This window comes from Heteronotia binoei, chromosome 4 (assembly GCF_032191835.1).
Source record: "Heteronotia binoei isolate CCM8104 ecotype False Entrance Well chromosome 4, APGP_CSIRO_Hbin_v1, whole genome shotgun sequence".
Taxonomy (NCBI): domain Eukaryota; kingdom Metazoa; phylum Chordata; class Lepidosauria; order Squamata; family Gekkonidae; genus Heteronotia; species Heteronotia binoei.
The window spans coordinates 134,332,667-134,346,431 of NC_083226.1; the positions used below are offsets into that span (position 1 = coordinate 134,332,667).

Genomic DNA, 13,765 nt, shown 5'->3' on the forward strand with positions numbered 1-13,765 from the left:
TCACAGTCTCCTTTACCTTCTCTCCCCCCCAACACCCTCTGAGGTAGGTAGGGCTGAGAGAACTCTCACAGAAGCTGCCCTTTCAAGGACAACTGCTGTGAGAGCTGTGGCTATGGCCAACCCAAGGCCATTCCAGCAGCTGCAATTGGAGGAGTGGGGAATCAGACCTGGTTCTCCCAGGTAAGAGTCCATGCACTTAACCACTACACCAAACTGGCTCTCAGTATATTCTCATTGTTGTTGTTTGTCTCTGTTCAATTTTATTAGCAGTTGGAAAAAGGATAGAAGTTACAGACAAGACCCTCCAGTTGTCTTTCTTTGTCAAATAGGAAGCAGAGTTTCCACTAGCATGCAGAATCAGTTGCCTGGCCCCTAATTATGCTATCCTTTCCATCACCTGTGTTTAGTATAAGCATTAAATTAGATTACTCAGAATCTGTAGCTGGGTGTTAGTAACGGTTAGATTGCTGGACAAAGAGAGACCCTGGTTCAAATCCCCACTTTGCCATGGAAGCTCACTAAATTACCTGGGGCTAGTCATTCACTCAGCCTAACCTACCTCAGAGTGGTTGGTGTAAGGTTAAAATGTGGGGGGAGGATGAAAATAATGTTTTAAGCCACTTTGAGTCTACACTGGGAAGAAAACTAAGGTATAAATATGCTGATAACACTCAGATCTATAATTCATTAACTAACCTCCCAGTTGCAACACTGTCTGTCTTAAACCAGTGTCTGGATGTAGCAGTCATTTGGATGAGGGAGAACAGGGAAGCAGAATCTGAGTTTCCCCAACACAACTTGCTTTTCCTGCAAGATAAATAGTACATTAGTAAAAAAAAATGTTTTAAAAAACAAAACAAAACTAGAAGCTGCTGGTCCTCCAGAAAGCTCCAGAAAAATATCTGTGACCTATATAAAGAACAGGGCTGGTCAGGGAGGCCTCCATTCAAGGCAGTAGCTGACCCAGGGGTCCACCAGGAGGGAAGCACTTTCCTTCAGGTGGAAACTGCTCTTTGGCCTTTTTTGAGTACAGGAATCTGCGGTAAGTAAAAATTTCTGTTTTCACTCTTAATGCCTCTAAGTAGTTTGTGGTTGACTTAATAGTTATTAAACAGCTATTATTGTTTTTACTGGTAGTCTGAATTTTAAGCATTTTATAAGATTTTGGTGCTGCTTGTTTATATTTTAATACTCTGTTACTGTTCTAAATTGATTTTTAAACTGGTCTGCGCCTGGTTTTTTATAGCTCTTAATTGAGTAAAATAAAATTGTATAGAAAGCTTTTGTGTTTGAGCCATCTTAGGGGCCAGTTATTATTTTTAAATTAGGTTAGAGAACCTAATTTAAAAATAATAATTGTAGTAATAAGATAAAAGCCTAAAATGGAAAACTGCTGTGGAAAACTTCTTTTGAAAATAAGGCTATACAGTGCATAAATACAGATCTCAAACTGTTCATATCTATTAATGAATTTGTATTTTACGCAGTTCAGAACCTGGGATGTTTAGTGAAGCATTTTGGCTGGATAAAAAATAAAACACCGACATTAATATATACAGTCCTATATAGTGCTTTAAAGTAATTAGGAAACAGTTATTTCTAAAGAGTGATATATTCAGTGGGAACCAAAAGAGAACATGGCTTTTAGTATATACATTCTGTGTTTATACATTATAACCCTTACTATTTTTTTAACAGAGAATGTCCAGATGCAGATTCAGTTGTAAGTAGTCTTACTTTGCATATAGCTAATACCTTTTGGGATCTTTGCTTTCAGAAAAAATTTGTACAGTGATCCTTTTTCATTAATTTAATTCCTGGCTTCCTGTGGTCATTTTAACAATATGTAATTCAAGATGACAAAGGTAGAACTCCCTGCGGTAGAAGCAGAAGAATAGGTTTCCAAAATGCTCTGAAAAGTTTCCTTGCAGGCAGAGATATTTTCAGTCTGTCTGTTAGACATCCAGTATTCTAAAGAATACTGTTTTGTTTACTTTTGTTTATTTTGTTTACTCAAAAAAGTATTAAACTGTGAATATTCATTTTAACTAATATACCATGGATGCATGCTGAAGTTGTTTTCCCCTCCCCACACAGACATCTTTTTAAGACGTCTGAGCAAATTAAATGTTCATTTTTGTATGAGTATATGCCAAAGGAGCTTATACATTTATCATGGGAATGATCATGCTATTCATCTAATTAATGGCTTTTGACAGTTTCAAGAATAAATCAGTGAAGTGGAACATAATTGGGGTTAACTTACAGTGTTTACTTTTTGACTTGTTTGTTTTGGTACTCAGTGTTCAATTATTAATGAAACAAATTCTAGTGTAAATTTGTTGGCATGTTATTTTTAGCCACACTTGGAAACATATCTTTTTTCTCCTATGGAATAGTTAAGTCTCATACTTCATGTGTAAATGTGATCTTTCTTTCTGCAGCATTTCCAAGAGTGTCATGCATGGCTTCTCAGACCTCTGGTTTAGAATACAAGAGTATTCTTCACTTTGCACAGTTTTTAATATAACATTTTTAACATAAAGGTTTATATAAATCATTGAGCCCAAATACGGTGCTCATGGGCACTGTGCTGTTTGCTGAAGAGTTTTCTGGTGGCTGTTTACTGCTGCTTCAAAGTATCTTTTCCCTAAAGCAAGGAGCTAGTCCTGGCTTTTAACCACCCCACTGAATCAGGAGAACCCAGAAATAACTTCATAGCAGAAGGTTGTTTGGCTTGCAGCTTCCTAAAATTTTGCAGCCCAATATCCCATTTTCTGGTGGTGCCTATTCCTTGTTCTCGCAGTTCTAAAAGTGCTCAGAGGCTCAACTAGATTGAGGACACCATTATAAATTCAAATTCCCTCCAGAGTATGGGTATGAACTGTACTTCAAATTTGTATTTTTGCCTGATTTGTATTTTCACATTTGTATTTTCAATGTATGCTGTTTAGTGTGGATATCCAGAAATCTATCTAGTAACTTATTATTATGGTATAACAGTCTTTGACTTCAGTTAGTCCTTTGCTGCTAAAAATAAATATTCAAAATATTTAAATAGTTATTTGTTTAAAATAAGAGATATCCAGCTAGATCAGACTGTTGGTCCATCTAGTCTAGCAAATTGTTTTATAAAGTGGCTAATAGTCAGAGGTTTATTGGGTGTGAACATCATGGCTCATAGCCCTTGATGCCCCAATCTTCCATGAATTTGTCTAATCTTCTTTTAAAACAATCTAGGCTAGTATATTCCCACTGGCAGTGAATTCAACAATTCAGTTGCTTGTTCAGTGAAGTACTGCAATTCATTTTATCTGTCCTAAATTATGTTGCTTGTTGATTCATTGGGTGACCTTAGTTTGGGTATTATGGCAGAGACAGAAGAAGTTCTCTATCCATGTTCTTTACACCAAGCATAATTTCATAGACTTCTGTGTGTCCCTCACCCCCACTTGTCTTTTCTCTGAACTGAAAGGTCTCAGCCTCTTTTCTTGAGGAAAGGTGTTCCAGGCTTTTTATCATTTTGGTTGCACAGTTATGCACTTTTTTCAGTTCTGCAGTGTCATTTGAGGTACGGTAACCAGAACTGTATATATAAATAGATCTATACAATGTCATTATGTTATTGGCTGTTTTATTTTCAGTCCCTTTTCTAATAATCATAGCATAGTGTTTGCCTTTTTAACTATAGCTGCACACTGTTGATGTTTTCATTGATAGTGCAAACCAGTGTCTTCCTTTCTTAGTCACTGCTGATTCAGACCTCATCATATTTTTTAAAGTATGATTTTTCCTCACTGTATATCATGGAGATTGAATTTCATTTGCCACAGTGTTGACAACTCGCCTAAATTGGAGAGATCCTCTTGGATCTATTCACAATCTGCTTTGATTATCACTATCCTGAATAATATGGTATCATTTGCAAACTTTACCACTACATTGATCACACCCCCTCCATTCCATATCCCGATCAGTTATGAACAAATTAAATAGCACTAGTCCCAATTGCTCTCTCATGGATTTCTGCCTTGATGTCGCGAGAGGGCTTGCACAGTTCAGTGAGGCTGTGGGCTATGCCATGCAGGGCCACCCAAGATGGACAGGCCGCAGCTGAGAACACAGACAAAATGTGATCCACTGGAGAAAGAAATGGCAACCCACTTCAGTATTCTTGCCAAGAAAACCCCATGGACAGTAACAAAAGGCTAAAAGATATGGCGCTGGAAGATAAGCCTCTCAGGTCAAAAGGTGCCCAATATGCTACTGGGGAAGAGCAGAGAGCAAGTACAAGTAGCCACAGAAAGAGTGAAGTGGCTGGGCCAAAGCTGAAAGGACACTCAACTGTGGATGTGTCTGATGGTGAAAGGAAAGTCCGATGCTGCAAAGAATTGCATTGGAACATGGATTGTAAGATCTAAGAATCAAGGTAAGCTGGATGTAGTCAAACAAGAGATGGCAAGACTGAACATCGACATCTTGGGAATCAGTGAACTAACATGGATGGAAATGGGTGAATTTAACTCAGAGGATCACTACATCTATTGTGGCCAAGAGTCCTGTAGAAGAAATGGTGTGGCCTTTATAGTTAACAAGAGAGTGAGGAAGGCAGTAATGGGATACAATCTTAAAAACGACAGAATGATCTCGGTCCGTATCCAAGGCAAACCATTCAGTATCACAGTAATCCAAGTCTATGCCTCAACCACTGACACAAGAGGCTGAAGTGGACCAGTTCTATGAAGATCTACAACACCTTCTAAAATTAACACCAAAAAAAGATGTCCTCCTCATCATAGGGGACTGGAATGCCAAAGTAGGAAGTCAAAAGGTAACCAGAACAACTGACAAGTTTGGCCTTGGAGAACAAAATGAAGCTGTGCAAAGGCTAATAGAGTTTTGTCAAGAGAACAAGCTGGTCACAGCGAACACCCTCTCCCAACAACCTAAAAGGCGACTCTACACATGGACATCACCTGATGGGCAACACAGAAATCAGATTGATTGTATACTCTGCAGTCAAAGATGGAGAAGCTCCTTACAGTCAGCAAAAACAAGACCTGGGGCTGACTGTGGCTCAGATTATGAGCTGCTCATTGCAAAATTCAGACTTAAACTGAAGAAAACTGGGGAAGCCATTAGGCCATTCAGGTTTGACCTTGATCACATCCCTTATGAATATACAGTGGAGGTGAAGAATAGGTTTAAGGAACTAGAGTTGATAGACAGTGCCTGAAGAATTATGGACAGAGGTTCATGACATCGTACAGAAGGCAGCAATCAGCACCATCCCAAAGAAAAAGAAATGCCGGAAAGCAAAGTGCTGTCTGACGAGGCTTTGCAAATAGCTGAGGAAAGAAGGAAAGCAAAAGGCAAAGGTGAAAATGAAAGATTCATCCAACTGAATGCAGATTTCCAGAGAACAGCAAGGAGAGATGAGGAGGCCTTCCTGAAGGAATAATGCAAAGCAATAGAGGAAAATAACAGAATGGGAAGGACAAGGGATCTCTTTAAGAAAATTGGAAAAATCAAAGAAACATTTTGTGCAAAGATGGCCATGACAAAGGACAAAAATGATAGGAACTTAACAGAAGCAGAAGAGATTAGGAAGAGGTTGCAAGAATACACAGAAGAATTATACAAAAAGGATCTCCATGTCCTTGACAACCATGACAGTGAAATCGTTGATCTTGAGCCAGACATCCTGGAGTGTGAAGTCAAATGGGCCTTAGAAAGCATTACTAACAACAAAGTGAGTGGAGATGACGGTATCCCAGTTGAGCTATTCAAAGTCCTAAAAGACAATGCTGTTAAAGTGATGCACACATTATGTCAGCAAATTTGGAAAATGCAACAGTGACCACAGGATTGGAAAAGGTCAATTTATATTCCAATCCCAAAGAAGGGTAATGCCAAGGAATGTATAGCCCCATTGCACTCATTTCACATGCCAGCAAGGTCATGTTAAAGATCCTACAAGCTAGGCTTCAGCAGTATGTAGATCAGGAACTACCAGAAGTTCAAGCGAGATTCTGGAGAGGTAGAGGAACTAGAGATCAAATTGCCAACATTCTCTGGATTATGGAAAAAGCACATATCTATTTCCGCTTCATCGACTATGCTAAAGCCGTTGATTGCGTGGATCACAACAAACTGTGGCAGGTCCTTAAGGATATGGGGGTACCAGACCACCTCACATGTCTCCTGAGAAACCTATATAAGGGTCAAGAAACAACTGTCAGAATGGGATGTGGAACAACTGATTGGTTTAGAATAGAATAGGTTTAGAATAGGAAAAGGAGTTTGACAAGGATGTATATTGTCACCCTGCTTATTTAATTTATACGCAGAGTACATCATGCGGATTGCCGGCCTGGATGAAGCACAAGCCGGAATTAAGATTGCCGGGGAAAATATCAACCACCTCAGATATGCAGATAATACCACTGTAGTGGCAGAAAGTGAAGAGGACCTAAAGAATTTCTTGTTGAGGGTGAAAGAGGAGAGCACAAAAGTAGGCTTGAAATTCAACATCAAAAAAACTAAGATCATGGCATCTGGCCCCATCACACCTTGGCAAATGGAAGGGGAAGACATGGAAGTAGTGACAGACTTCACTTTTCTGGGGTCCAAGATCACTGCAGATGGTGACTGTAGCCATGAAATTAAAAGATGTTTGCTCCTTGGGAGGACAGCTATGGCGAACCTAGGCAGTATAATAAAAAGGAGACATCACCCTGCCAAGAAAAGTCTGTATAGTCAAAGCGGTATTCCCAGTAGTAATGTATGACTGTGAGAGTTGGACCATAAGGAAGGCCAAGCGCCGAATAGATGCTTTCGAGCTGTGGTGCTGGAGAAGAATCTTGAGAGTCCCTTGGACTGCAAAAAGATCAAATCACTCAGTCCGAAGGGAAATCAACCCAGATTGTTCCCTGGAAGGTCAGATGCTGAAGCTGTAGTTCAGATACTTTGGCCACCAAATGAGAAGGGAGCACTCAGTGGAGAAGATCCTGATGCTGGGAAAGACAGAAGACAAAAGAAGAAGGGGACGACAAGAGATTAGTTGACTGGACAGGGTTACTGATGTAACTAACACGAATTTGAGCAGACTTCGAAGGATGGTGAAAGACAGGAGGGCCTGGTGTGACTTGGTCTATGGGGTCGCAAAGAGTCGGACTTGACTGCAACTGAACAACAACAAAGTCCCAATAGCAGTCCATGTGGAAGGCTTGCTTTGGTGTCTGCTGAACTGTCCATTTATCCTCCTCTCTGTATTCTGTTTAACCAAGTTTTAATCTAACTGTTCTACTTCATTTACCAAGTTTAACTTTTCAGCAGAGTAGAGAGAACAAGGGTTGAGCTGTGTCATGTCATGCTTGCTCTTACAAAGGTTTTAGATAGAATGGCATGAAGAGATCCTAGACTGAGTCAGAAACAGGAATATACCTAAGGGTCACTCAGCATGCATTGCATATTGTTCTTGAAAATGGTGGCTTGGATCTAGCAGAATGTGTTGGCAAAGGCAGGTTATTATTTATTTTATTTTACTTTGTTTACAGTCTGCCCTTCTCACCGAGACAATGAGAAAGTGTAACTCAGGTGTTAAACATGCGGCCTGTGGGCCGGATCCGGCTCGCAGAGGGCTCCAGTCAGGCCCTCCAGCAACTGACTGTGGTCTGCTTCATTCTCCCTTGCCTGCTGTGTTCGGTCGCCATTTTGTGTTTCTCTCCAGCAGTCAGCCAGCAAAGCAGCCTTTCATGGCTCCTTATCTCCCCCCCTCCCTTTTCCCAAAGGGAGGAGGAAAGAGGAGGGACCTCAGCCAATGAAAGAGCCTAGCTCTATAGCTCTGCTGGGTGATTAAGTTTGCCAGACTCAATTAATCACCCTGCAGAGCTACTGAGCCCAGTCCCTCTTCCTTCTTGGCTGAGGCTCCTCCCTCTCCTTGTGCCCTGGGGGAAGGAAGGAAAGAGGCAGAGCTACCTTTACCCAGTCCTCACCATCAGAAGAAATACAAAGAGCACTTTTAAGACTAATGAGGTTTTATTGAAGGTATGAGTTTTTTGCCTTGCTACAGAGAGAGAGAGGAAGGGAGGGAGATTTGTTGGGGTTGTTATAGGTCCAGCTGGGTTCCCCTCATCTTTTTCATTGTATTCATGCCCTCCAGTCTTTCTCAATAGGAAAGTATGTGAACTATTTAGAAGAGAAATAGCAAGCTAGCATTAGGCTGAGAGTATGTGTGTCTAGTCCAGGTTTACCCGGGAAATTTCCATTGATTTTTCTTTCACATTTTCCTTTGATTGGGGATTTTGAATTTAGACTTCCCAGTTAGTAGGTTGATAATAATCATTGCACATGGCTGTCTCTGTTCTTGTACTGCCACATAGGAGTTGTAGTTATTTTTCTGGAGAAGACTATAGTTTTACAGACAAGCACATAGCCCTCAGTCTGTGCCATGGTATCTTCACATAATCTTGACCAGCACATGAAGCAACTTATGTACAAAAGCTCACAATGCCCAGCTGCTTCATGTTTTCCTCTGGGTCTGAGGCTCAAAGCATTGACTATGAGATCTTTGTAATGAATGTCTATAAATCAAAAGTAGGTTTTCAACTTATAGATGTGCACACTTGAACAACACTTGAACAGCATATTCAAGATTAATACAGCACAGACATTGTCTGCAGTTTTTGATGCAATAATTCATAGCAAGAGATGACATAAGACTGTAAAACAAAATATTGCAAGAGTATTAATGTTTTAAGTAAGAAAAAAAATTGTTTACCTGAGCCCCCTTTATACAGTTTATATCCGCTGTCTGGCATTACATTTTATGACACACATGGCCCAGCCCAACAAGGTCTCATTTATATGAAATCCGGCCCTCATAACAAATGAGTTTGACACCCTTGGTGTAACTCATTGCAGTCAGTAAGATGAGACATGTGATAACCCTTGTACTATTATTTTATTATTATTTACAGAATTTATATCCCACCTTCTGCTCTTACTGGGAAACTGTGTGCGAGTTATGTGTGTGTCAAGTTGCTTGCATCTTATGGCAACAATGATCTCTGTCATTGACAGCCTTGCTCAGGCCTTACAGACTTTCTCTGAGTCAAACCATCTCACATTAGGTCTTCCTCTTTTTCTATTGTCTTCAACTTTTCCTAGTATTATTGTCTCCTCCAGTGACTCTTGTTTTCGTCATAGGGTGACCAAAGTATGATAGCCTCAATTTAGTCATTTTAGCTTCTTCGGAGATTTCAGGTTTGAATGCTAGAGCTAAGTTTACAGAAATCTGAAACAAGCAGAGCATTAGACATGATTCAGAATGCACACTTTCCCTGTCTTTCTCCTCCACTACAGGAGTCATGGAATGCATGTGGATCTGCCACTTTAAAGAGCTACGCTGCAGAAGGAAGGGCAGGGTAATTTTGCTGGCTGCTTCTTACAGCTCCCTCATCCGTATGACCGCTTTCCCATGTGGGTCTGGCACTTTCAAGAATAATATTTCAGTGAGCCAAAAATTGCTGGTGGGAAAGGGACAATCCACCATCCACAGACAGGTTGAAGTTCCAAGCAATAATTGCTAAAGGAAAGTTTCTTTTAGGTATGATTAAATGTGTACAAAATTCTGAAGTTTTAAAATATTGATTTTAAAATTACCACAAAATATTATCACATTTTATATTACTATAGTTTATATTCACATAAAAGTCAGGATTACCAGCAGCTGTTATAGTATTATTAGCCACAGCTTTTCAAAAGCCTGTTCTCAAGTTGTGCCAGAAGAAATAAAAAGTAACAATACCTGCATTTAACTTTTATTACAAAACAGCATTTGCAACTTCAACAGTATAACTTCAGATGTCTGACTGGAGTATAATATGGAGCATAATATGGGAATGCACATGGCCTCTAGCTATTTGTATTTGTTCTACTTACTTTGTTGTCAGCTCCAGTTAAAATAAAATGTTCTGTCAACAAGGTCATCTTGAGGTCAAGCATAACTAAAGCTTCTTGATTTTCATCAGATAGAGCTACGGCATTGAATTGTGTGATGCTGATTCTTTTAGAACCACGTTCAGTTATGAAACCAAAACTCATAGTTTTTTTTTTTTTATTTCGAGCACATTTAGCTTGCCTTTCACTGGAACGTCTCAAGGCAAATGATAAAAAATTAAAAATATATAAATTGGCAGTCATACATAATTAAAAATGGAATGGTGGTACCAAAAACTCTCAATACCATCTTGCACAACTTTGAGAAGACTGTTTCATAAAATAGCAGCAGCTGGAGTTAGAGGGCACTAGAGCTGTCAGTAATCATCCTGAGTACCCTACAGGAGGAAAGTATCAATTGGTCCAAAAAGCAGAATTGCTGCATAGTTTGATACTAGGAGATGCAGTTCTACATGTACATGAGCCCCAGGCCATGACATTTCATAAGCAGCAGCCAGCATTGAACTCAGAAATAAACTAGCAACCAATGCAGAAATCTCAAAACAGAAGTATGTGCCAGGTAGGTAATCCCTCTAGTAAGCAGTAGGGATGTGCCAAAAAAAAAAGTATATCCCCTATGTGGATGGGGCCATTGGTGCCCATAGGGCATAATGGATAATCACTGTGTCCCACTGATTTTCCTCATCCCACCAAGTTTCTGAAATGTCCACAATGTCTATGTTTTCTCCCAACACTAAGCATTCCAATTCTTGTAAAAACAAATACCAGCTAAAGCTTCTTATCACAATATGATACATTTTTAAAGAACAGTTTTGTAACCTAAATTAAGATAATAGAAATTACTAATTGTGCTGGACAAATAAATTAAAAATATTGTAAAGTTTTGAAAAATTAAAATAATTTAAAAATTTTGCTTGCACAAGATCTTCTGCAATATCTAGTATTGTCAGTATGCAGTGGTTGCTCAAATCTTAGTGCAAGTAGAAACCTAAGTAGGAGTACAGTTAAGACCAACTTAGAGCAAGCAGCTACTGCAGTCTCTTTCTTGATTTCTACTTGCACAACTACTCTAGCACAAGCAGAAATTTTGTGCTGGATCCAAACACTATCTGGCATAGATGGTATGCATGTCCTTTATCAGTGAAATAGTCTCTTACTGTAACACTTTAAAAACAAAAGATTTTAAATCAAGCATATTATTTGCCTGCAGAATATTACTTATTACTCCAGTTTTTATAGCTTCAATACTAAACTACTTTACTGCCCTTGCTGTTCTGATGTTGCATCTTGGACAGATGGTGATCCAGCAGTAATTCACTGGCAGCCTATTGTACCATTGTTTATTTACTTACGTTGTTTATAGTCTGACTTTCTCTCTGAGACTCAAGATGCATTATATAAGTCAATACAATCAATAGGATAGGACATCCAATAAGCAATGTAATAGGATCAGGATTGCAGACATCTGAAATAAAACTGAAAGCATGAATATTTGCACAACACGTTAAATGATATAGAAATTAGACAGTACTATAATACATACAGCAACAGATAGTATGTTTTATACATTGAAGTATAGTCCACAGTCATTTTCCTTTTATTAAAACATCTTTCTGAACCATCCAATTATCATACAGCACCAATATCTGTGTAAAACTGCCCTCCTGAATTATCCAGTTTTGTTCAGTTTGTGCAATGCATGCTGCACCAACTGTAGTCAACAAGCTGACTTTAAGAGGAGACGTATGTAGAATGCATTACCATAGTCTAGTCTTGATATTACCATGGCATGGATCTAGGTGGAGATTGGCCAACTCAAGGATCATCTTCCAGGCTAAAAAGAGTTAGAAGAAAGCAGCTGTATTAACTTGTTTCTCCAGAAGTAATGTTGGATCTAATATAACTCTCATGCTCTTAACTGAGAATGAAATCCCATTACTGGTAATTTTCAGGGGAGTTTTAAGCTGAAAAGAAGTTTGAAAAGCCGACAGGAGATGAAATGTCTCTGGTTCGGGAGGACTCGTCTCAAAGAGATGAAGGGTTGGCTGCTATTTTTCTACCGGGTAACGGATCATAATTGTCCACTGTGATGGTGGCAAACATATGGACTGTCTGCCAGAGTCTCGAGGAGGCAGGAGGAAGGTGGCGGGCCTAGCTTGCCTGGGAAATTATAGATGTTTGTATGCAAATGCTAGAAGTGTTTGAAGTAAAATTGGTGAATTGGAATGTTTAGTGTTGGGAGAAAACATAGACATTGTGGGAATTTCAGAAACTTGGTGGAATGAGGAGAATCAGTGGGACTCGGTGATTCCTGGATATAAGTTATATTGGAAGGATAGGGAGGGAAGGGTTGGAGATGGGGTGGCTCTGTATGTCAGAGAGGATATACAGTCCAGTAAGACTGAGGTCAGAGAATTAGATTCCCTTTTAGAAATGCTTTGGGTTGAAATAGAGGCCCCAAAAGGAAATTTAACTATGGGAGTTTGTTATCGCCCACCAAATCAAAAGAGAGAGGACTATTATAATATGATGGAAGGCTTAAAGATAGTGGCTAAACATAAAAACTATGTCGTAATAGGTGATTTTAACTACCTGCAGATTGATTGGGTCAATATGTGTTCTGGTCGAGAGAAAGAGATTGAGTTTCTTGATGCTCTCAGTGATTGTGCTATGGAGCAGATGGTCTCAGAACCTACCAGGGGTGGGGCGATCCTGGATTTGGTCCTAAGTAATGCCCAAGACTTGGTGAGAGATGTAAAAGTGATTGCGCCACTTGGGAGCAGTGACCATAATGTTATTGATTTCACCGTTTGTATAAATAGGGAGTTGCCCCAAAAGACCGCCACAACCATGTTTAACTTTAAAAGGGGTAAATTCACTGAGGTGAGGAGGAAACTGAAAGGAAAGGTAAATACAGTCAAAACCCTTGGGGAAGCTTGGAGACTATTTAAAACTATAATCCTAGAAGCTCAGATAAAATACATACCGCAAGTTAGGAGAGGCACAAACAGGCATAAGAAAAGGCCTACATGGTGGTGACAAGAGAGGAGGTCCTATGACTGATAGACGAATTAAAAACTAATAAGTCACCGGGTCCGGATGGCATACATCCGAGAGTTCTGAAAGAACTCAAAGTTGAACTTGTGGATCTTCTAACAAAAATCTGTAATCTTTCATTGAAATCTGCCTCCGTTCCTGAGGACTGGAAGGTAGCAAATGTCACCCCCATCTTTAAAAAGGGTTCCAGAGGAGATCCGGGAAATTACAGGCCAGTCAGTTTGACTTCAATACCAGGATAGTTGGTAGAAAGCATTATCAAGGACAGAATGAGTAGGCACATTGATGAACACGGGTTATTGAGGAAGACTCAGCATGGGTTCTGCAAGGGAAGATCTTGCCTCACTAACCTGTTACATTTCTTTGAGGGGGTGAACAAACATGTGGACAAAGGAGACCCGATAGATGTTGTTTACCTTGACTTCCAGAAAGCTTTTGATAAAGTTCCTCATCAAAGGCTCCTTAGAAAGCTTGAGAGTCATGGAGTAAAAGGACAGGTCCTCTTGTGGATCAAAAACTGGCTGAGTAATAGGAAGCAGAGAGTGAGTAAATGGGCAGTCTTTGCAGTGGAGGACAGTAAGCAGTGGGGTGCCACAGGGCTCGGTACTGGGTCCCATGCTCTTTAACTTGTTCATAAATGATTTAGAGTTGGGAGTGAGCAGTGAAGTGGCCAAGTTTGCGGATGACACTAAATTGTTCAGGGTGGTGAGAACCAGAGAGGATTGTGAGGCACTCCAAAGGGATC

General features: G+C 39.8%; 1 protein-coding gene across 1 annotated transcript in view; it reads left to right on the top strand.

Annotated features, from left to right (window-relative positions):
- The window catches only part of FCHO2 (FCH and mu domain containing endocytic adaptor 2), a 127,178-nt gene that overhangs the window by 58,285 nt on the left and 55,128 nt on the right, over positions 1-13,765 (top strand). The window contains exon 11 of the mRNA XM_060235809.1: positions 1,699-1,723. Within this exon, the coding sequence (XP_060091792.1) occupies positions 1,699-1,723 (25 nt within the window). The remainder of the gene's footprint in view (positions 1-1,698; positions 1,724-13,765) is intronic.